This window comes from Sturnus vulgaris, chromosome 1, assembly GCF_052056855.1.
Source record: "Sturnus vulgaris isolate bStuVul1 chromosome 1, bStuVul1.hap1, whole genome shotgun sequence".
In the NCBI taxonomy this organism is placed as follows: domain Eukaryota; kingdom Metazoa; phylum Chordata; class Aves; order Passeriformes; family Sturnidae; genus Sturnus; species Sturnus vulgaris.
Window position 1 is genome coordinate 107,096,018 of NC_142243.1, and position 25,049 is coordinate 107,121,066.

A 25,049-nucleotide genomic window follows, 5' to 3' on the forward strand; every position below is an offset into this window, starting at 1 on the left:
GAGAAGCTGGGAATAGCAACGCTGGAATTTGCATTTAGAAGACCATTTGGGGACAGCCTTTTCAAAGTCCACAACCTTCAGTGAAGGTACATAAAAATAAATGCTCTGCCAAGCACTGCAACACAAGGGATCTGACACAGACCCCAGTGTGAGTACAAAGCAGGTTCATTAAATGCAGAGCCTTCCCTTTCCTCCTGCACAGTGGCTGGCTGGGGAGGGTTGTTTCCCCCCACCCGCTGTGAAAATTGTACAAATACAGCTCTTTGTTTTTCGTTTTTTTTTTCCAAAAGTTTAGTAACAAGTTTTAAACCAGCCTAATATTAATTTAACAGGGTGCATCCTGGCCATTCTGCCTAAACGTGTAACCCCACACATCTTGTAGGGAAGCAAAACACCATATGCTTGATGCTACTACACTTTGTGTGTGTGTGTGGAAAGGAAACTACTTCTTGATCACAGTCTTTTCTCTTTGTGATCACAGTCTCCTTTCTTTAAACTGTGCGCCCTTTCTCCCCCCACTGAAGAAAAAAAAAAAACCAAACTGTTAAAATACAAAGTGTCCGTTTTGAATGGGCAGTTAGATAAGGGAAGGAAGATGTTTTCCCGTTTTCCCCCGTGGCCGGCGGACTCGGTGGATGCGCGGGGCCGGTCCCTTCCCAGCACATCTGGCTCTCCAGCGGTGCCATCTGCTGGTGCCGCTGCCGCCAGGATCCGCCGGGAACGCCGCCCTGCGCCGGAAGGGCAGCGGGCACAGCTCTGCTCCAGCCTTGGCCAGCGAAGGGCAAAGCCAGGAAACGTCAGCCCCAGCCAAAACCTCGGTTTGGAAAAGCACTCTTGTCCCTTGGATCCTCCTCAAGGCATTTTATAAAGACAATTTATCAGATAAAGAAAAGGAGAGGAAAACAAAGTATTTAGTGCTGTACTTCCTTTTCATCCAAAAGCACTATTTCCATAAGTCAGGCAAAATAAGTTTCTCATTAAGTAGCTACTAGGAGAGAGGAAAGCATTCACTTCACAATAGTGTGTTAAAGCTAACACCATCTACCTGCTACAGAAATGCAATGAATGGCCGTGTTGCAATCATGGCTTGTAGTCACAAATGAGAGCACCTGTAGGGATTAAGCAAGAAGAGGTGTCTTTAGGCAGTAATCACAAAAGGAGAAGGCAAGCAGGCAAAGAAGAAAGTTGAGGGTGCAGGCCCAGGGCAGGGGATGAAGCAGGGCAGAAAGAAGCTCAGCCAAGGTAGCAGTGTGCATTTGGACACTGGGAGTGCCAGGCAGCAGCATTTGTATCAATGGGTGACGGCTGAAGGGTCTGATTCTGTAAACCACAGCTCATTTGTCTTTCAGGTACATATGCTCACACACACTAATGGTATGGCTTTTGAGCTAGGCATTTCACCATTACAATATTCAGCGATGTTCCCCTCAGATTTTGCTCTACATTTTTTTTTGTCAGACTCAAAAAAAAATGTTTGTTGCCAAAAATGAATTCACCATACCCACCCCTCTGACCTCAGCCCCACTGTACCTGCCTGCCTTCTCCACCCTCACCAAGTTCACCAAGGACTGCAACAACTTTATTCCAAACTTGTCTGACCAGGTGCATGTTCTGTTGCTTCAGATTTTTGCAAACTACCATCTGTTATCTTTGCTTTTTCTTGTTCCATTTCCAAGCTTTTCAACACATCTGAACTTGCTGGCAGCAGACCAAGTACTGACTTTGAGCAGATATCTCCAGCTGTAGGAGAAGTCCCATCTGTAGCTTCAGGCTGTCCCTTTGCCTCATTGATTTCTTTTTCTTTAATTGCAATTGAGGTCTCAGCAACATTTTCAGATGGTTTATCATCAGCTACTACTGTTGAGACAAGCTTACAGCTTGCAGCAGTTGCTCCTATTTCAGCTTTCCTTACATTGTCTGGGAGGTCTTCACTGCTTGTTTCTCCCACATCTTCTGTCTGCATTTTTTGTTCTTTACTCTCTTCCTTACCTCTAGAGCCCACATTGATTGAACATTCACAATAATAGTAACCAGATTCCTGCTTCTTCTTACGCATGGCACAGAGATCAATTCGACTGAAGACCTCTGTGCCAAAGTGGCTGTCTTCATATTCCTTATACAGATCCGTACAGATTTTCCTGAAGCCCTATTTATTGAAAGAGCAATATGACATATGTACAATATATGTGGACTCCAGAAAGGTATGACAAGCATTATCTTAAAATACAGCAAAGAAAATACCATGCTCCCACCTCACCCCTGATTAGGATAACAGCATCAACTTCATGTCATAGTGTTTAAGTTAATACTGAGAAAAGCCAACCATTACAAATTAAATTTATAGGAAGATTGGTTTTGGCCAAATCCTCTATCTGCCCCACCCTCCTCAAGAAGAAAAACATGCCAAAGATACAAAACCAGATCAATTTAAGCTACTGTTATTTGAATGCATTCACCTAATTTTACATGCTTCAGGCAAGTTCACAGTCACCATATATAATTATTCTGAATTGCCTTTAGTAGGGATTGCTTGATTTCATCTGGAGTTTACTCAGTTTCGTCTTATAGCTGTCTTAACAGACTGAAAAGTTAACCCTTTTCCTTGGTGCTCACCCTCCACAATAGTGATTAAATCGTTTGCTAAAGACAGGTTAGAAATAGAGTTCATGCACCTTCATCCCTGTGAGCAAAGTAGTATTCAAAAGAAATTTAGCTCGGTGACTTACTGGGAAAACAAGCTAATTTCAGCAAGGCAGAAAAGAAAATCTCACCAGCTACCAAGCTACTGTCAGTATCTCAGTGGCCAAGTGCTACATCAGTCATGACACACAAATGAAAGGGTACACTCCAAGAGACATGTTTTCTAACGTTGACACTTGCTTTTCAGACAAGGAAAAGTAACTTCTATTGCCATAACCAAAGCATATTCCTAGAAATCATATGACTGTCAAGACCAAAAATCAGCAGTTCCTCAGGGTGATTTGCTTTTCTCCCTCCCAACAAGTTTGGGCACAGCAGCACTAGCTGTCCTGTACAGGTGTCACCAGGGATGAGTGAGCAACCCAGCAATTCCATGGTTCCCAGGCCTTTAATTCAGGCAGCAACAGGCTCCCACAAGCATTTACACAAACCACATATGATAGGGGCACATATGGAGGTGTAATGAAGGACAGATGAATCATTAAGCAACAGAGAATAGTCTCCACCTTCTCCTAATCTAATGAGTAAGTGAGCTAACAAGGCTCCAAGGAGCATCTTGCAGAACATTGCCTCAAAGAACTCTCAATCAGTTTGTTCAGACCTGCTTCCAAATACCAGGGGAAGGAAAAAAAAAAAAAAAGTATTTTCACAAGATTTCTTCCTCATAATGACAGACTTATTAGTAGGTGGACATGTACAGCTCACAGCATGGGGATTGTGAGAGGAAAGCCAGTGTCACCTGGATAGAAGCAGATATAAATAGCTTTACAACCAAATAAACCAAACCATTAGGCACTGCTGCCCGAGGTGACTAAAACACTTGAAAGTTTAAATAAACCTACAGCACACTTTTTCTGTCCCCTAGAGATACCCATGTGTCAGTCAGAGCCAGGCTGTTCAGGAGCCAGGTGCTACACATCACCTAAATGCCATGAGGTTCAAGTTCTGCTGAAATGCAAGCACACGTTGCACATGGGCTGTTTTCTGGGTAATTCAGGAGGATAATGGAAACTTGAGTAAGGTCACATCATTGAAGATAACTTATCAAGCCGCCAGAAGAGGGCAGGATTAGGACTGCCCTCCCATTAAAAAGCACTGAATATTTTAATACAAGTATGTGGCTTGTTAAAACTTGTTAAATAACACATATGCTCTCTCAGAACCCAGGGTAGACCACAGCTATTTCCAGACCTGCACCAAGTGAATCTACTTAAAGCAGCATAAAAGGGAACAAACAAACACTTCAGCACAGAGGCACTTGATCCACAACTTTGCTCCGGCAGAGGTGAGATCGGGCAGTGCCCAGCACTAAAGGCTAACAGCCCACACTGCAAAAGTTCTTTGTGTGCTGGAGAAGGCTCTTTCTACAAGTAATGAAGTGGATTCTCTTAAGACATGAGTGTTTTCCTTTTGGCTCATTGGAAAGGTAGAGGTCAAAATGCCTGAAGAACCCATATTTTTTATTTATGCCAGGGTCACACTGTCCATTTTGAACCTGATCTTCAAACAGCACATACTGCTCCTTTGGTAGCTATTCAGAATAAAAAGCACACAATCCAAAATCTCTCCAGCCTCTTGGGATGTTTAGACACACAACCAAAGCCAAAGATGCACAACTTCAAGGTGAAAGTTTACAGTTATATTAGTTTTAAAGAGAACCAGCTCCCCTTTGCCCACAGATGAGAACAAGGTCTGCAGGTACACTACCAATATCATCACATGCCTCCCATTAACAAAGCATTCTTGAGATATAAAATATAAACTCCCTTAACAATCACCTCTTAAGCTTCGTATAAGAAGCACTTCGACTGTGTGAAATACTTAAACAGCACCCTTTCTACAAGGACACAGTTATTTATGGTATAAAGAAAGTAATTACAGCCAGTAGATGGCATCATAATAACTTAAGTGATATTTTCTCTTATTCATACTTTGGCATCTTCTAGTGTTTAGGAAGGCTGATTTCTCTCCTGCACTATTTAGGAATGGGATACTCTAAAAGTAATCAGTTTCCTCTTTTTTATTCATATTATATTTTGAAAGAAATGCAGTAAGTTGACCGTGTCAACTTTGTAAGTCTATGTACAAACCTCCCTGAGGTTAGTAAGGCTCAACCCTAGACATAAGAATCTCAAAAACCAAACAGGAAGATTAATATTAGTGTTTTGAGACAGTTCATATGCCCCTGATAATCAACACAACATATGGCCCTACTCCACTTCAGTTTCACAGTCCCGGTCTGTAAAATAGTATTTTAGGGGCAAAGGTTTTATCATGAAAACAAATTTGCACAGAAACAAGCAATGCTTGGTAAACAAGGGAAGAGCAGTGAGTATAGTCTAGCTGAAGTCCAGGAAGGTCTTTGAAACTGTTTCCTGTGAGATCTCCATAGAGAAGGCTGATGAATTATTGTCTGGCTGAACAGTGAGGTGGATTGAAAATTGGCTGAACAGCCAGTTCCATATGGCAGTGATTGGTGGCACAAAAGTCTAGTTGGAGGGCTGGTAATTAGAGATGTACCCAAGGGGCCAATACTGGGTCCAGTACTGTTTAGCATCTTCATTAATGATCTAGATATTGGGGCAGAGTGTGTCCTCAGCAACCTCACTAATAACAAACTGGGAGAAGTGCCTGATTCTCTAGAGGGTACTGCCAAGCAGAGATATGTCAATAGGCAGGAGAAATGGACAAATAGCAACTTCATGAGGCTGAACAAGAAGCACGAAGGTCAGCCACAGGGGAGGAATGAACCTACTACAGGCTGACAGCTGACTGTGAAGGAGTGTTGTAGAAAAAGGACCTAGAGGTCCTGGTGGACACCAGGTTGACCATGAGCCAGTAGTGTGTCCTTGCAACAAAGGCAGCCAGAGGTATCCTGGGCTGCATTAGGAGGAATGTTGCCAGCAAATTGATGGAAATAGTTCCCCTCTGCTCACCACTGGTGAGGCCACACCAAGAATACTGCATCCACTTCTGGGCATACCACTTGATATTCTAGCATTCAGAGACCTATACACTTGCATATTTATATATATACACACAAGGAGATGGCATACATAAATCCTGTTATGCGAGATTAAGCTATATTTAGTGCTAGAGATCAAAAGAGGAGAGCATGCAGGAAATTACAATTCTATTTTTTAATTTTAAATTTCATAGTAAGAGGAAGTGTGAAAATACTCCAGACAAGAGTCAACAGCAATTCCTACGTGCCTACTGTATAGTTTCTTTTGCATTAGACATTGCAGATGCATCTGCTCATGAAAATCCCTATAGGCAGTACAAAAGAAAGAGCCTCCAGCACAGAACTATCAGTCCTAGCCAACTTTGATTTTATCATGTATACAAAAGGCTAATATCAAGTCAATATGAAGTACTTGAACAAGGTCATTTTCTTCAGCTATTATAGCTTTTTCTGTTTTCCTTTCTGCATTCTCCTCTGGTGTTTCAGGTTTGCAATATATTGACCTCATAAATACAAGTATTATTCCTGGAAACAAGCAGGACAGTATTCCACTGGGAAATGAGCAATCTAATCAGAGTTGTTTTTTACTTTAATTGTTTGTGATAAATTCCATACAATGCTGCAGTAAAGGTTAGAAAAGCACATCACACATTTCTAGTATAAATCAAGGCACCAGCCTGACTTCCAACATGACATTAATCTTGTTCTGAGGTAAATATTACTCAGAAGACAAATATTGCTCAGAAGCCATCCTGCCCTATGGAAACAGCTTGACATTGTTTTTGTGCAGATTTGAACAGCCACAATGGAAGGGAAGCAGTCTGTACTCTACATGAGAGCCATGCACAGTATTAGCAACAGATCTCATTTCTTCCAGTCAGATATGAACAAACAACTGTGTTGACCAGCCTATATACAAGGTTTGTTAAATAAGCAGTTATATTGTTCTCTGGTTGCAATGATTATTGCTTAAATCCCAAGGATCTCATTGAAAGAAGAGTAATTACTAGAACCGATCCCAGGAAAAATCTTTTTAAAGCAAGTTACTTACCCTTCTTCTCAACCTTGATGCTTTAGAGAGCTTCAGGAAAGTCAGATGTGGTTTGAAGTCCTTACTCCCTGAAATGTTGAGATTCATTTCAATAAAGCATTCTTCCACAGCTTCTGGAAAAAGATAATATAAGAAAAATGAGTAACAGTAGAGAGCTGGGAAGAAATATTTACAGGGAAGTTAGACAAAAGGCCACAATCCCTGTCTTGAGCAAGACAATTAAAACATACCCCAAGTAACTAGTTGCTGCACTATCACAGGCAACAGAAAAATTTGAGAAAAGTACTCAAAACCAAAGTTCTGCATGACATACAGACATAAGCTGTAAACCTGAGACTGGATCCAAACTTCTGTGTTTGCAACACAACTCCTTCTGAATTCACAAACTCCCTATCAAACGGTGAGCTCCAGAAAGCATCTGCCCATGGCAGCCCTGCCAGGAAGATATGCAGCCACTACCAGTGGCCACAGCTAGGGTCTGTGACAGAACAGATTCTCCCCAGTTACTGCAAACAGCAATGCAAGAAGCAGAGTTCTTGCAGAACAAAAAGAGGCTAGATTCCCAAAACTACTACAACTCCACAGCACTAGAAGCAATTCAGGAGGGAACATCACACAAACGTTAACATTCCTTCCCCAGGTACAAATGTGATACAAAGTGCTTATGATGGTATTGGCTAAAAACCTTCAGTCGCATATTTATAAAGGTGTAAGGTTTTATCCTTCATAGAAAAGTGTCTGTGAGTAAATCCAGGATTTATATTCTTCAAGGCCTCTCAGCTAAGGATTTTAATGACAAGTCAAACCAAGCTGAACTGTTCTTGGCTTTCATGAACTTTGGGGATGCAGAGTCTCAAGTATAGCTAGGTAAGATTTGTGCATGGGGTAGATCCTATAAGTCTGGCAAAACCAGATGATGTCTTGTTCAACAGTTGTGCTTAAACAGTAAGAAGTAATTCTAAAATTACACTTAAATCCTTCACTCAGGCTGGAGTACTCCCCAGCAATTTTTCTTATGGACAGATCTTTATACCTTGATTCTATAAAGCAGATAAAATAGTGAGGGGGGAATTCAACATTATAAAACGGAAACCTTCAGCATTTGTGGTTCTTCTGGTCAGAGCCCTCCCACCTTTGTTACTGCTTAATTGCTTCAGCACTGAAAGAAGGAGGTGCAATGTTGAAAGTGCATAATAAATGGAATATTTCATACCTGATGAGTGCCTTGTTTGAAATCCCCCTGCTTCCATGTTATTTTTCCACCTATCAGGAAATTTAACTACATTTGTGTTCACTAGTTTGTCATATGCATTTGTATCAAGACCAGGTCTCTGGATTAGTGTTTAGCTAATTAATATTTTAAAATGTTTCTTCTCAGAGTATTTATGAAGGAACAGCTGCTGAGGCTGTCTGATCGCTTTGCCAAGGCAACTGCTTTTTATATTTTCCATCTGGAAAATGCAAAGAATAGGATCCAGTTGTCCAAACAGGCATCTAATGCCCTTTTAGACACCCTACAGGATGTCCACCTGGCCTCCAGCTGCTGCTGCAGGAGGTACAGCCTGGCTGTAGGTCCAGTGTGAGTGCTGCAAATACTTTAGGACATCTGAAGATGGTCCTATGTGATTATGGTTAGGTATCAAATAACCCCTAAAGTGCCCCTGCTACTTTGTCAAATAGAACACATTAACATGAAGAATTTCTACATATTAAGTCTTTTTGTTCCCATGTCAGTTGGTCAAAGCACAGCAAGCCCCAGAGAATAAACACAGCAGAAGGGTGTCTAAGCTGCTTCTAGGAAAAAAACCAAAAGCCTTTCCCCATGCATCATCCCCTAGCTGCATAAAAAGGAACCAGGTAGATATTAACCTAAGAAAGAAAACCTGAAAATGGCATCTCCTCTTGGTTACCACCCAGAACCAAGCCTACAGAACATCAGGAAGGGGTTCTTACTAGAAGGTGAAGGTCTTAGTGCCATGAGCAGATTTTCATCAGAACAGCAGATGATGGAAGAAAGCTCAAGGCCAGCCATCATCTTCAAGAAGTCAGTATAGGAACAAGGCTCCTGGATGGTATGTCCTGCCTATACCAGGTGGGCACTCAGTTTTCTAGACAGTTTTTTGTCTTCTCTAGATCATTTGAAAAGCATCCTACAAATGTTCCAAGACATCTTAAGCAGTGTCTTTCCCCAAAGTGGATGAGGTCACCAGCAGCAAGATAAACCCAATAGTGCTCAGTATTTCCCAATTAATTGCAGTTAATTGATCTAGAGATAGGTTAACTCTCCACTTTGAAACTGAAGTTCATAATGTAGGACCAAAAGCAGATGGAGTGCCAGTCACCTGGCTAATGTCAGGAATACTTCAGAAGCAAAAAGACTTCATTAGTGCAGGCAGAACTCAAACTTGCTGACAAACCATCAATAAGGGCAGGATGAGGCAGAGACAGCTGACAGGAGTGCCTTGACCTTTGCCAGCTAAATCATTGGCCCATCATGCTGCTCAAAAAGACAGCATTTAAAATGCACACCTACCTCATGACAACCAAAAATATTGACTAAGAGGTAAGGGAAAGAATCCTTATTCATCATATAACAATTCAATTTCTTTGCTGAGGGAGGGAGAGATAAAAACCCATCTCTTTGGAGATGTCATTGAAAGGATAGACTTTGATACATATTTGCATAATTCCCAGACTCATTAAGTTTTAGAAATGGTCAGAAGTTATGCAGAATAGAACAATACTGGAAGCTACAGCTCTCTGAATAGCAAAATCATTGGTAACAGAGTTAACAGCTTGAAAACTGGCAGCTTGTCTCCCAGTCAAGGAATTATTTCAGGCAATCAGTGAACAATCACATTGCATTAAAAACACAAGTACTGGCAGAATATTCCCAGGGCTTGCAATCAAATTTTTTCTCCTCTATCTAATTAAGGGGTTCAGATCAGAAGCAAGATATTAGGTTTCCTAAACCCTGAAGATGCAGGTTATCCAGGCAGAGAATATGAAGGATATGCCACACCCTTTTGCAATGGCTTTTGGAGCTAATGCAGGTCCAAGATGATATTTGAAGAGCATCATAGCACACATTCTGCAGAACCAAAATTAAACACTTCTGAGGGTGATAAAATAGCATGATAAAGATTGACCTTGTATGGTATGACTCATTGGGAACAAAATTCTCTTAAGCAAAACAATGAGTCCAGGGAAAACCAGTCACTTTAAGATGAGAAGTGAGGTACTCATTCCTGTATCTTTCAGGAGTGAGGAAAGAGCCAAGGCAGCGCTGAAACAGTCAAATCAAGCATCAAAGGAGTCAATCAGTCCCTTATTTCAATGGCACTGAATTGTATGTATGCTGTAGACAGGCATGTACCAAATATGACCTTATAGGAAATTGCATCATCTGCCTTCTACCTTGTTATCTTTCAGTCAAGATTATTTCCAGTTAAAGACTTACGAAGAAGCGGTTTGTGCATGGGAAAGTTTGTTGAGGGTGTAATCCTAATAAGTAGGGACAACATCAGAGTACTTTCAAAAAAAGCAAAGCTGTTTTGATTCAAAAGTAGCTTTGGGATGGATAGAACAATAAGAGAAGCAAAGGCCAGAGTCAAGCAAGAGGTAATGGATCTTGAAGTGGCTAATTTTACACAGCTGAGGCAAAGAAGCTGTTCATAAAAGGCATCCCCTGTCTAGTTATAACACTGACTACTTAAGAGGTAAAATAAACAGGAGGATAAGAGAGCAGACCTATTGTATCAAAGCTGAGAACTGGAGGTCAGAAACAACAACAAAAAGAAAAACATACTGCTCTGAGAATCATATTCTTTGAAGTCTACACAGTGTCTTTGTATTGCATGCCTCTTTAAAAAACATTAATTGAATTATGCTTCCTTTCTGCTTAGTATGAAAATAGCAAGAAAAATAATGTATATTGATTATTTCTGTTTTGTTGGAATAGAAGCCTAGGACAAAGATTAGGTTCTGCATTGCAGACTAAAGCAGGTCCTAAAAGCAGAACTGGTAGAGAGGAAGAAGAGTATCAAGCTCCTCTGAAACTGTACTCAGGTGCAGGTAAGCAGATCAAAGGTCTGGAACATCTCAAACCCATCAGTGCTTCGGGAAATTAGAGTAGAGGACAAGCTACTCTTACAATACTGTTTCATCTTTTACAGTGGAAGCAAAAGACTGATTTGCTGGTGTTACATATGCATATGCTGACAGATACTGATTTTTGTCACCTTCCATCCCAGAGGTACTTATAATTTCATGCATACTCCAGTTTAAAGGAAGTTCTTATATACTCACTCAGTTGGGGCCAACACTTAATAGGCTTTTAGATTATTAGAATGAACAGAGCCTCAGTCAGAGGTGTTGCTTTGAGCACTATGCACACCTCAGTCCTGTGAGATTCCAACTGCAGGGCAGGTTAAGTTAGCCTTGTTGTGTGATCTTCACATGAAGTCTGTGCATCTCACCTGTCCCAAAGGACAGTATAGCCAACCTATTTTACACCTATTGCTCTTCAGGAACCCAGTTTTTGCCATCATTTACCAATTAAGGAAGAGAGGAGATGAAAGGCAGCACATCACAGTCATGCATAACAGCTTGGGCCAGTGCTTGTGAGAGCTGACAGACTACCAACTGGTTTATCACAAGTGCTAGAGAATGAGGTTTTGTACTTACCTGCAATTCTGTTAAGCATTTTCTGGTCTTCCTCCAACATTTTCACATATAGCACTTGGTTATTAAACTCTCCAATCCCATGGAATGTCAAATTAAGGTCTTTACCCTGCAAGATGCCTTCCACTTTAGTCTTGCTTTGCTTCAGTGCCAGAACAGCCCTTAAAAATAATCAATATATAAATGCTGAAAGTTATTATATATTTACATGTGGAAATATTGTTTTATTTTTAATATTAGTCAATACACCTGATTTTGACCACTCTGCAATGCTATGCAAAGTATCACAGGCATGCTGTATTTCATTGCTAATTCTTTTGAATACTTCAAATACACTACATTTTTCACTTCAACCTTAGCTTATATATTAGACATGAGTTTTGTTAGTGAGCATTCAAAATACTGACATTCCAGAAAAGCTATGAATAGACGCTACTAAAAAGTCAAAAGGAATAGAACTAAACTTATATTTGTGTCACATAGTTTAAAACTTGACCACTGTCATTTTCAACTGGTTGAATAATTTTATTCTTAAACTCAAATTGATTCTCCCACCTGAAGCACAATTAGCATTTTTCTCCGTTATATACTTGTATTCCAGGCTAGGTAACAAAATATCAAACTGATGGTTATGTTCCCTGCTCTGCATCTTATGTTAATAAAGTTTAAATATGCACCTTGCTGTGCACAGAAATCTCAAAGTGAATTATCAAAAGACATTAGTACTTCAAATTAAAAAAATTTCATAAAGACACAAAAAATATAAAAATTAAATTCCTAAATGTAGAGACCAGCAATTTAATACCTTCTGAAGTTCTACAGATGTCCACACCCTTCTTTGCCCTGGTGTCTCAGGAAGGGGCAACCTGACAGTCTTCAAACAGAGTTTGACCAGAAGCCTACTAAGGCATCATACTTCTAATAGATTTCAGCTTAACTAAGGACTGCAGGACACCATCCCATAGGTTACTGCAGAACACCATCCTGCAGCCACATTTACATCATTATACCTAGAACAAGTTTTGACTGCATTCATTCCACTCTTTAAAAATCCTAGACCTGTGTAACAACCAAATAGAAACCAGGCAGTAAAACCCACATAGCACAAGCTAATCCCCTTTAAAAAGAGGATTTAAAGCATGTTTAATACATACAGGGACCACTTCAGCCAACATTATGAACAGTCCTCAGTACTACATTGGAGTTATTTCAGCTATAATGGCATAAGAGCAGCTTCTTTCCAAGACTCATGGGGACTCAGCAAATAAAGATATAGCAAGGGCAGGACTGAAGTTGGAAAGAATGAATTCTTTGCAGAGGATTATGATTTTTTTCCACCTTAACAAGCATGGCTAATCTAGCCCTTCATTTAAGTTTATTATGTCTAAGCAAAAATTAAATATTGCTAAGACAATTTCTCCCATCAAATGGCTTCTGTTGCAAGGGACCTTAAATATCATCTAGTTTCAACCTTCCTGTCATGGGTAGGGACACCTTCCAGTAGACCAGATTACTCAAAGCCCCATCCAAACTGCTTGAATACTTCCAGGGATAGGGCAGCCACAACTTCTCTCTGTTCAGGGCCTCACTGTAGTAAAGAATTTCTTAGCAGCATCTAATCTAAACCTGCCTTTTTCCAGCTTGAAGCCATTCCCCCTTGTCCTATGTCAATGTAAAAAGTTCTGCTTCAGCTTCTGCCCTGAGATGTGAAGATGCCTCCCTCTCACTGTGAGGGGCTGGACCAGAGGTATCAGCAGTGCTGCTAGCTTGAGAAGTGAGAAATAGTAAACCTCAAGGCAGTCTTGCATATGACAGCACAGAGCAGTGACCACTGAACTTCAGCTCCATTTAGTAGAGCTGCAGAGGTAGGTAAAAGATACAGGATGAAAAACATTTGGCAAGGCCGGTCTGCTTTTTATTAAGTATGTCCATTACTTTTACGTTACAGACACACATCCACTCTTAAGTTCATTAACACTACTTAGCTCCACTCGCCTCCTGAACCAATTGATTCCCATTTTGATTGCTGCTTTCAACTAGCTTCCTATCCTCTTGGATGTCAGCCTGTCCAGTCAGCAGCACTGGAACAGCATTTTATTACTGAATTACTGCACACTGTCTTCTGCATGTCTCCTTAGCCCATATAACACTCCTATTTTTTTCCCCCTCAGACTCTCCAAAAGAGTCTTTGGAATGAAAAATAAAGCAGGCAATTTTAAAATAAGGCACATATAAAGCTGTCTTTTGCATCTTAATTCATGCTTAACTAGTGCTGCCTGTATGGGCAGAAGAGATGTTTTCTAGTCATGTTGGGTTTTTTGACACCTTTCCAGCTAGGCATTCTGCTTTACACCCAAGCAGATCCTGTGTGACACTCATATGGTGTTGAGGCCTGTTTTTCATCCCCGTGCTGATACATGCCAGGGCCCCTGGAGAAAGGGCTGTTCTCACCAGCTTCCCACCTCTACCACATGATGCCTTCCCAGGCACATAAGGGCCTTTCCTTTCTGCCTCCTTATGTCAAGGAGTTCCAGGTTTCCCAGTGTGGTACAGTAAGATAAGGCTTAGAGAAAAAACTGCAGACTGGCATTATTTTCTGGACCTTTCTATCAATCCTAGCTTTCCTGACAACAGGGTAGCTTTCCTCAGTCATCTGTCAATAGCTCCATCTTAATTCACAGGGCCCCAGTGACAGCCCACAGCTTGAGCAGGAGAGCAGCTCAGGAAGGAGCTAGCATATTCTTTTTGTTTGTTTTCTTCTTAATGCAACATATTTTAATGGCTAACATTTTCCAGCTGATAAAAGCATGGCTGATCTGAAAAGCTGTGGTTTCTCAAAAGACAGCAGCTCAGGGAAGCTTACATCTGTTGAGCTAATTTGTGGTAGCAACAGAGTAAGAAAGCAGTAATACTATTTACAGCCACACTGAAATTTTCTTATCTGCTATGGAGTGAAGAGAAAAAGCAATCTCTGATGCATCACAGCTAACTTTTGTAAAGATCTTTCCCCATAGGTACTGAAAGCAAGCCAGAAACTGATCCAAAAAATTTCAAAGGAAATTGTGTGTAGGCTCTAATAAAACATAATGATTCACAATAGCAGCAGTAAGGCTACCACATTTACAGAAAAATTAGCTGCTCTTGAATTTGGCAGGATTCTTACTTTTTCACTTCTTCTTCTGATCCCAGATGAGCTACAATTATAGTAAGATGCATAGTTTGAACAGGAAGAAGAGCTCTTGACAGGTCAGGCTCTTTAGAGAATATGAGTTCTTGAACATCTTCAATTCTGTCCAAAATCTGCAGTGGAGTAAACAGAAGCCAGAGAAATTTTCATTTTGGAATGCCTATGCATTACTGGAAAAACTCAGAATGCTGAAGCTTTACACACCCAAAAATGCAACTTGGTGTTTAAGCCAGGAATCTACAAAGCTACCTTCTTCTCCTCCCCATCCCAGATTTGCTATATAGCAACCTTCAGTTTCATACTTAAATCAGTTCTTGAAAAATTATCTGTTTTTCTTTTTTAAAGCCTACAGGCTAAATTCATAGCTCTCCTGTGAACCAGAAGCCCTAGATCTTCAAGTAGGTGTGAATCTGATCTTAAGCATGTTAGATTAAAGCTCACAGCACTGCGTAAATATTAATGGGATCTTCATGCAGTTGTCAATTGTTAATAGACTGTGGAAACTGAATGGCATTTCCATAATTAATCTTATGCCATTTTCTGATTACAAGTTTGATCACAGATTAAACTGATATCTCTTCCCAAAAGATAAATGTAGCAGCAAACAAAGTAGATTAACTAGGTAAACGTGCTGTTTTCTGAGCTGGTGTTTCTCAGAACTGTGTGGCCAGTTTCTGGATCTGTGCCTTTACACAATTGACTCTAAAGATTTATTTTTTTCCAATATATACTGTTAAGGTTTGTAAGCCAGATATGGGAACAGGCAAGAGGTTCTAAGTATCTGGTGGAAGTCTATGTTACAGCAAAATCATTTATAGATTTTCAGACCAACCTCTGAAAATCAAATTAAACTCTGAAAAATATCTCACTGAGCAAACTCTGCCTTACATGCCTAGGTGCTCACACATGTTAGGGTTCCCCTTTATTCTTACATAGATTGCAACAGCTGGGTCAATATGCTTTTATTTTGCAATCTTTCTCCATAAAACCTAGCAGTCACTGTGCAGCCTAGTAAACAGTCCCACAACCTGCACATCAGAAGAGATTAGCATAACAAGTTCCCAATAAATATGAGGATAAAAGCCACACACAGTTAAAATAAACATTTGAAGATACAAACTCCCTGAATTCACCAGCCCTTATGGTATATTTGTCACTGTGGAAAATACATCATTGACTAACATTAAGTTAATTCCTACTGCAACTGAAGCACAATTTATTGCAGCCTGCTATTTACAGCATATGTTTAGATTGTGAAAACATTGAGCAGGAATCAAGCCATCAAGCTGTCTGACCACACAAACTACAACCTTTGCTTCAACAGACTAGGCTAAGTATTAACTGTAATTCTACAAAAGAGCCTCCCGGTGTTCTCCCTTATCCAATCTTTCCAAAAACATCCTTCAAATAAGAAAGAAGACCCTTTTCCACTTCAGTTTGAGGCATAGACATCTGGGAAGCTGAGTTTGAGTGAAATTCTCTCACAAATATTTAACCATGACAGAGCAATGTTAGTGTTTTTTCTTCACAACTTCTTGCTCCTACTCTCATGGGAACAGTTTACCCTATCACTACACTTTTTTTTGGTGCATCAGTCTTTAGCACTCTTCCATAAATGCTGTGCGATTGATGGGATAGTTGAAGGTTTTTTGAGAAGTGAGGGGCAGGAAGAAAGCGCTTAAAATGGAGTACTGAAAGCCTGAGACCATAACATTCTTAGATTCAATCCAGTACAAGCCTGGTGTCCAGCCTCCTGGAGCCCTGCTTAGATACAAAGGAAAAAAAGGGCTGTGCATTCACCAGGACTGGAACAGGGCTTTTCCTTTGTCCTCCTGAAAGGGAGAATAATGTCAACAACCCAAGGCCTTACTATCTATAGAGCTAACTTAAATAGTTAAGGCAAAATAATGATTCCCAAAACACCACCAGCAACTTTAAAGCCCTTCTGTAAGAGATAAGGTCTACAGAGTAGCAGACCACCAAGTTGTATGGTCAGTGAAGTCACAAACACCTGTTTTAGAGGTAAAAGCATCTAAAATTGTCAAAACACTATTATATGTGCATGTACATGTGTGTGTGTACACACACATTTAGCCAGCAGGTCGAGGGAGGTGATTCTACTCCTCCACTCCATTTGGTGAGACCTCACCTGCAGTGCTGCATCAGGCTCTGGGGCCTCCAGCTCAGGAAAGACATGGACTAGTTGAGATCAGTCCAGAGGAGATACACCAAGATTATTTAAGGGATGGAGCATTTCTCCTGTGAGGAAAGGCTGAGACAATTCTGTTTGTTCAGACTGGAAAAGAAAGGGCTTCAGAGTAACCTAGTTGCTGCCTTTCAGGACCTGAAGCAAGACTACAAGAAAGACAGAGAGGGACTTCTTACAAGAGCATGGAGTGACAGGACAAGGAAAGAGTGAATTCAAACTGGAAAAGATTAGGTTTAGATTAGATATTAGGAAACAATTCTTGATTGTGAGGGGGGTAAGGCACTGGAACAGGTTGCCCAGAGGTTGTGGATGCCCCATTCCTGGAAGTATTCACAGCCAGGTTGGATGGAACTCTCAGCAACTTGGTCTAGTGAAAGGCATCTTTGCCTATGACATGGGGTTTGAAACTAGATGACCTTTAAGATGGCTTCTAATTCAAACCATTCTATGATTTCTTTACTCACACTCTTTACATACACATGCCAACCTTACACTACTGCACTCTACAGTGTTTCTTTCAAGGTCTTCCACAGGATGTCTCAGGTCACTGCCACCTTAAGGGTGGCACTTCAGAGGAACACAAACTAGGAACATCCTGGGCAGAGCATCCAGGGATGTAAGAACTGCCTGATTAACAGAGCTGGCATGAGTGCAGGGAAACCTGTAAGAGCAGAATTGAGAGAGACAAAAAGGAAAAAGAGGGAAAAGACATTCATTGGGCTGCACAGGATGTGGTCCCAGGCCATATATTAAGACACTCAAATCTCATTAAAATAGCAGAATAAGTTAAGCATTCATGACCCTTCAAGCTGTTCCATGATCTCATTCCTCAGATGGCAGGAAACCTTCCAGTTTCCAGCTTAGATTTATTCTTTGCCCACTTCATACCCATTTGTTCATCTGCCAACATTGTCTTCAGCTTACACAGTTATTTTCCCTTCCTGGCATTTATCTTCCTGATGTGCTCTGCACTTGTGTTCACCTCTCAAAAGCCAGTCATATGTAGGAATCACTAAAGTTATATGAGGCCATCCTCCAGATAACCTTCAAAGATCATTCTGCTCAAGACAAAGCCAGAAAAAATAATTGCCTACCAAGAGGAAGACACCTTTGACATCTCCTTCTAACACATGCATAAGTGTTTTTACACTTAACTTAGGTAAAAACAAAAACTCAGAAGCCTGCCAAAGCAAACTACTGTACCACAACTGCTTGTCACACTGGAGGAAAAATGAAGGAAAAATTCTGTACAACAGATACATCAATCCTACTTAATTGTTGCCTTTCAGCAGCATAAATAGTCATGCCAGATACCACATGAAAGCTTAAACTAGGGGAAAAAAAGGAATCGAGTTATATATTGCAACCAAAAAAAACAAAACAAAAAAATCTATTTGGTTCATTGGAAAATGCACCATAAACTACTAGCAGAAGCTGATAGTAGAACGTTGTATTTTCACTCTGTTCATGCAAGTTAATATTCAGGTTTTATCTTTTACATTTTCTTTATAGGAAAAGATACCAAGATACATATAATATAAATATTAATAATTTATACACTTTATATACAGCTTCTTTATACTGCCATGCTAGCTGGACACAATTTCAGATTCAAATTAAGACTTTCCCCTCCCGTGTCTGTCAGGTAGACTAGCCTGTTCATTGTCTTGGCATCTCAAGGCTTTTCTTTCTCTTCATAATATATTTGAATACATTGTCATCTGCTGCCCCTACATAAAGGGCATGGGGTATGTCCCACCTCACAATGCTACTGTTCCACAACGCTGGAACAAAATCCCATCCAAGCTCCCTCAGGATAACAACAGATACTGAGAAAAAGTGAAAGCTCTCCCTGCTTTTGCATACCTTGAGCAGCTGCAAACAAAACATTGCCATCAGCAGGTCACAGTTGTCTGTGAAAGGCTAAAGGTTAAAAACCTGTCTATAAAGGTACTGAAAGTACTGCTTTGGAAATGAGATCTTGCATATTCTTCTTTCAGAAAGCTTCAGTATTCATAGCAGCAGAATTGTAATAAGTAGTTCAAGGTGAGCCAGTATCTTCCCACTTTCTTTACAAGTACAAAGAGTTGTGCAGAAGTTATGCAACACATTTGAAACCCCTAACTAGTAAATAAAGGGTGAAATCTGTCTCTCCAGCTATTGTATAATTTTTGGAATTTACTTCCATGGATCGTAAGACAGGGTCTGTAGCAGCCAAGCCATGCAAAAGTGCATGATATATTTCAGAAGCAGCATTTACTGTGGTAACTGGAAGGCTTTAGGTCCCTCACAAAGCCACTAAAAGAGAATGTCTATTGCTATTTGCACTGTTTGCTGCACTTTGGTTTAACATTATGGAAGTGAAATGATCTGGTGCTTTTCCCAGCCCTGCTTAAACATGGGAGTCACAGAATATAGCACATCTTGAAGTATGAGTATATAGACTGCACACATGGGTTCTTGAAATTAACCATCTAAGATCTCAAGACATGTTTACTGGATAAAAGATGAAAAACAAAAACAGATCAATTCCCTATAATCTTCTGCAGGAGAGAAGGAAATTCATGTTCTCCATTGTAAACTTCAGTGGAAAAGGAGATGAACAAACAAATCAATACCCTTGCACTAAATACAGCCCTAAGAAAATGTAGGATGGGACAGCACAAGATGATGAAAGCCAGGCCTTTTATTTGAAAAAAGATTAGAGAATAGAAGATACTATTGATGAAAGACACCACCTCAGATGCTATAAAAAGGGCAGTAGCAATCATGGAAGTGTTCAGTTTCTTTCCTAGCAGTAGCTGAAACATGGATGTGTATAAACACAGCTCTCTACAGAAACAAAGCACAGCAACTAAGGGTTGCTATGAGGAAGTTGACTTCATCCCAGACCCAACAAACCACTTGGGTTAAGCAGACAGAATTTGATCACTCTTTGCTTGTTAAGCACTCTTGCAATCAAGACAAGAATTTAGGCAAAAGTTAAGATTTTTAATGGAATTGCTACATCAAAGTACCTGATCATCTGTTATTGGAATAGCAACAAAATAATTTGGAGCCTCTCTTGGACGTTTCTTAGAGAGTTCTTGTCCTAGGTCTTCTTTCTGGTGTTCCACAATCCTCCTAGGCCCTTCTTGACTATTGCCTTGCTCCTGTCTCTTCTCTGGACTTCTTTGGTCTCCCTTTTGCAGGGGCAGGTCTGCTTTTAGCTGTTCCTGCTCTTGGCTTTGGTCCTGCAGCTGTTCCTCTGTCACCAACCCATTTAGGTCCACTTTGTTTCCAGCCTGCATGTCCTGCAGCTTCACCACTTCTGCTCTTGCCTCTTGGCTCTGGTGCTGCTGGGCTTCTTCCACTTCTTCTTGATCCTGTTTTTGGCTCAGAACCTGCTGTGGCACCAGCTCCACCACAGCAAGCTCCCTCTCACCTTCAGATCTTATAATCTCTCCCTGATTCTTTGGGGGGGTCTGCTGTTCTCCATTATCTAACACTCCCTCACCTTGGCTCTGGAGGTGGGTTACCTCTTCTGGGTCACAGCCCAACTGCAGCTGCACCATGACCTTGATGCCAGCAGTGCCTTGTCCCCACTCCTGGGGCTGTAGTTGCACAGTTACCTGTGGGAGAGATGGCCCTCGTGCCCGCTGCTGCAGCTGCACCTGCACAGTCACTGATGGGGCATCCCATCTTGGGCTTGGCCTCGGAGGCTGCACCTGCACAGTCACCTCTGGGGAGTCCCACCCCTGGCTCGTGCTCTGGGGCTGCACCTTGACAGTCACTTTGGGGAGCTCCCACGCCGAGTCTGTGGGTCGTAGTCCCATGTTTGGGGCCATGCCTCCTTGCACTGGCTGCCTCTGTGGGTGCACATGGATATCCATCCCTCCCTGCAGCTCTTGAGCAGAGGGCGGCAGCTGTGCTGTGGAGGGATGGTCTCCTTGCTCCAGCTGTACTGGTGAGAAGAGCTGCCGAGTTCCTTCTGGGCTTTCATCCACTTGAACCACCTCTTGAGGCTGAGCTCCATCTGAACCTCCGTCTACCTGAACCACCTCTTGATGCCAATTCCTGCTCAACTCCCGCTTTATCACCTTCATCCTGTAATGCCGAAGCTTTCTTCTTCTAGGCTGGGGACTCTCCAAGATCCTCCACCTCCTCTTTCTTTGGGGCTTGAAGTACTTTTTTAAAGGAACTGGGGAAAAAAAAAAAAGCCTAGGAGTTAAAAAAAAATATTCAAAATATTTCTTGCAATAGCTCAATCTAGGTTCAGCTCTGCAGTTGGACTCACTATGGGGGAGCTTTGACCTGGTCAAACTACTCAGCCTAAAAAACTCTGGAGAGCCTGACTGAAGATTGAACTACTACTTCTAGTCCCTATACTGTGATCTGAACTTTTGCTCTTGCCATGATTAGGTCTCCCAAGCTTTAAAGCATGAGTACACCATTTCACAGCATGCAGCACCACAGAGACAGAGGCCTTATCAAGGGACTGCAGGTGTGTTGCCTAGAGGTGGTTACTCACAGAGATTGAAAATAGCCTGAGCCAGACTCAAAAGCTGAATATGTACAGAAACAAGATTGGCCTTGAAACTCTGGTCGCCTGAAACTGCAGCACATCATCTAATCAGACCTACACACACTACCTTTTTCTTTCCTATGTATTAGTTTTTCCTATGGCAAATTCCTGCCAGATCCCTATTTGTCTTAATAGCTCCCATTCACCCCATCTCATTCCCTTTTCCTCTTCAGTAAAGTTGCAGAGGGAGATGCTTTTCCCATCCATACTGTATAGATACAAGCAATAAAGGCACTGAAAGAGCAAACATTTTTTTTCCTCTTCAATTCAGAGGTTAATTCCACAGAAGCCAAAAAAACCCAAGATAATTTATTAATTGGTCAATGCAGCTCAATTGCACTCAGCAGAAATAGTACTTTCTAAAGAAGATGTCTAAGCAAATTAATTCTACAGAACAAACAGGATTCATCTCTATGAGAAAAATATTTCACATCCCAGGTTATGACTGGCCTTGACTAAGTCCATCCAAGTCATGGCAACATTGAGGGTTTTCCCCCCTGAAGCTATAAGAGGTAGGCAGATATTTGTCATAAATCTTCTCACCAAGACAACCAAAATGTTTGTTCAAATTTTACAGGAAAACTAGATCCCTTCCCACCCCCACAAAACCCACAACCATGAAAAAAGTCAAAACTAAATAGAAAATGTGAAAAAAATTGACACACAACCTACGTGTTGTAATGTTAGGCAATTCAAGACAGAGGTAGTACAGTTCTCCTTATTAAGAAAAACAAAACCAAATTATTTTTTTAGTGGGCTAAAGATTAAAAGTTTAAGAAACTCATATTGAATTCATATAAAGGCTATTAAATGATCTTTCCAGAAGTCAGATGTTGTCACTTTGTTACATAGAATGGACTAGTTTTTAGAAGGAAATTTGAATGCTTGCATAAATTTCATATATAACATCCCTAATCAAATAGATACATTACTAATATTCTATTATGCTCTAAGAATTTTGTTGACTGTATGTCAAGTCTAAAGACTTAGAGAAATTACTAAAGACTTTTAAAATCTAAGAGGCCAAGTGCTTATGGAAGTAGGTCAATCATCTCTCTGGAGGCAAAGCACTCTGGTCATAAACTAGCTACAAAATCAGCTATTATCTATGATATTTGGGCCTGGACTCCAAAAGATAATTTTGTCCTCTGGAAGAGTGTTCAGTCAGGGATATGAGGAATCCCTAATCAGCTCAATGATTCTCAATAAAGGCACAAACTAACCTAGTACTTCATCCTGAAACAGCACAAAACTTACTTTCAAACATCTCTCTGGCATCAGCTTTGACAAAAACAAGTTCTGCCATTGCTTTCATGTCTTCAATGTCCAAGAGAGGAACTAGAAGAAAAGAACAATATTGAAGTCTCTCAGAGAACCCTTTTCAACCATGTAACTGCTGTAAAACACACATTCAGTTTTTAAGTATCTTGTAATGGCACAGCAGCTCCTAAGCTGTAACATTACACTCCTCTGCCTTCCTCACAGTCAAGGTACTAGAGAAAGCAAGCCATTTTTCTCTTTCAGAAGTCATCATGTAAATTGAGCCTCAAACAAGTGCAAGCCTTTGCAAGTACCTATAAGAATAGTTCAGTCAGCTTCAGAGACTGCAGCATCTAAATTCTCTGTAAACAAGTATTTAGATGCGTGTAGGTGAGTCAGAAAGTTCCATGCACCTAGAGTGACAGGATTCATGCCACTGAAACAAACTCTGAAGTCTTTGTCTTACTAGCAGTGTACAGCTGAGGCATAACAAGTTTTTAAAAAGCCCTCTCTTGCACTCAAGCTGCTCTGTGAAAAAACATTAAAACAGGTAACATCGTGTAACAAGCTGCTATGGTAGTGGACATGTGTTGTTGGCTTTGTTAGGCTTCCTCCCCTGAAGTAACATTTAAGACCATATTGTGTCTCTTGCATTTGTGCTTGCTCAGTAACCTTCAGGAGGGATTTCACAGACTGTCATCCACCTAACAAAGACAATGCAACAGCTCAGGTTGAGTATAGAAGAATCACATAGAAAGAAGCATTACAAGATAACGGGCTATATTTTTATGGTTTTTCAATATATAGCATCAAGGTAGTCTCATCAATATTACACAGTTCTTTCCCTACACTATTTCACTCTTTAGCGTGTATTGCTTCATATGTGCACATCTCCCACAAAACTTTTATTAGGCAATCCCCACCTCCTAAAAAGAGCCAGAGATACAACTGTTACCCAACCATCCCTACAATACTTTCAAGTCCTTATAGCCATTGTGTGGCTGTCATCAAGTTGAGAAATAAGGGCTCAGATTTTTTTATGCCTTGATTTAGTACAACCTAAACTCAGAGGTTAATCAAGTGGCAGCATCTTGGTCCTTCAAACATTTCAGCACCTGTGTAAAATAAAAAGTCACTGGAGATCCCAAGTGCTAGAAGCATGTCATAGAGCCCCAGGCTTTCACCAAGTCCCCCCCTCTAACAGTTATTCTGAGCCCTGCCAAAGCCATTTAGACCAGGCAACAACACCAAGTACTTGTCCACCCACAGCAAGGTCCAGTGCAAGTTGGGCAGCCAAGAGCTGAAGACTGCAGTCTATACAAATAGGAAAGGTTCCTGCCCCGGTAGCACAGAAATATGCCCTTAGGAGGTCCTGAAAAGGCAGGAAGACCACCCACCTATATCCAAAACATTTAAACCACTAAGAAAGCTCTTTCTTCAAATAAATAGTTTGTTCCATTTTCAGCCTTTTGACAGACAGAGCTCATGCAGACCCTTGTATCCCAGCCAGCAGTTCTGAAGAAACAAAACACACAGGCTCCAAAGGCAAGCTCCCCCCACCCTCAGTCCCATGCCAAAGGCTGGGAACAGATAGTAAACTGTGCTTACCCTTGAACAAAAGGGTCCAGGAACATCCAGAAGGAAAGCTGACCTGTCCCATGAAGATGTAGGCAGTATTTGCCTAAAGACCTGTCCTTGCTGCTTCAGACCTCAGTCTGCTACTTCTTAACCTTCTCAATCTCAGAAGAATCAAATGCCCAATGTTGATGACAACAGAAAATTCATCTCTCCTGCTCTAAGTTTTAATTCTAGAACAGTGCAGTTCCCCTTTGTCCAGCTGGCTTCATTGCTAATATTAAGTTCCCATACCACAGAGAAGCTCTGGAAGCCAAGCAACATTCACTACTACCTGGAAATAAATTTTGTGCTCAATGGAAGTGTTACAGGAAACTGCTGACTGGGTAACACTACCTCGGTGTCTCTGAATGATAGTGTTGGAGTCTGCTTACAGCCACTCTGATGCATGCAAAACAGCCTCTCTGCACAGAAAATAAGCCACAAGAAGAGCTTTTACGCAGTTCTGCTTCATCAAATAGGCCAGAAACTCCTCAGCTGTGACAGTGACATGCAAGTTTGCTGGCACCAATCTGGAAGACCAAACAAAAACCAAACAACAGAAAAAAAAATTAAAAAATCCTGTTTATGGGTCTCGCTTTCTGCAAAAGTCTCTTCAGGAGAGCAGGATGCAGATGCAGTTCAGTAGCTGAGGGGCAGACTCGCATCTCAGGTCCAGAGAGAATGCTTAAAAGGCTGGAGATAAAGGGAAGATTTACCAGGTCCTGGTCAAGCATAGACAAACAACTATAATAATTCACTTATGCTTTGCCATTCAAGATCTGAATGGCTTCCTGGGCCTTTGGTACTCCCCCT

The 25,049-nt window shown here is 41.0% G+C and overlaps 1 protein-coding gene across 1 annotated transcript; it reads right to left on the reverse strand.

The window, feature by feature from the left end:
- Positions 1-1,513: 1,513 nt before the first annotated feature.
- On the reverse strand, positions 1,514-22,675 carry LOC148225395 (uncharacterized). Its single transcript, XM_088173356.1, has 6 exons — positions 22,617-22,675; positions 19,813-20,975; positions 14,563-14,699; positions 11,403-11,560; positions 6,717-6,829; positions 1,514-2,146 (listed from the first exon to the last, which is right to left on the reverse strand). Exons 1-6 carry the CDS (start codon positions 22,672-22,674, stop codon positions 1,580-1,582), a joined length of 2,196 nt encoding a protein of 731 aa, XP_088029482.1. The 5' UTR covers position 22,675; the 3' UTR covers positions 1,514-1,579.
- Positions 22,676-25,049: the final 2,374 nt, after the last annotated feature.

Coding starts and splice junctions, on each gene's coding strand:
- LOC148225395 (XM_088173356.1), bottom strand. CDS start 22,674: ATGAAAGCAATGGCAGAACTTGTTTTTGTCAAAGCTGATGCCAGAGAG. Junction 20,976..22,616: donor TGCCAGAGAGATGTTTGAAA/GTAAGTTTTGTG, acceptor TTTTTTCCCCAG/TTCCTTTAAAAAAGTACTTC. Junction 2,147..6,716: donor CATCAAGGTTGAGAAGAAGG/GTAAGTAACTTG, acceptor TTCAATAAATAG/GGCTTCAGGAAAATCTGTAC.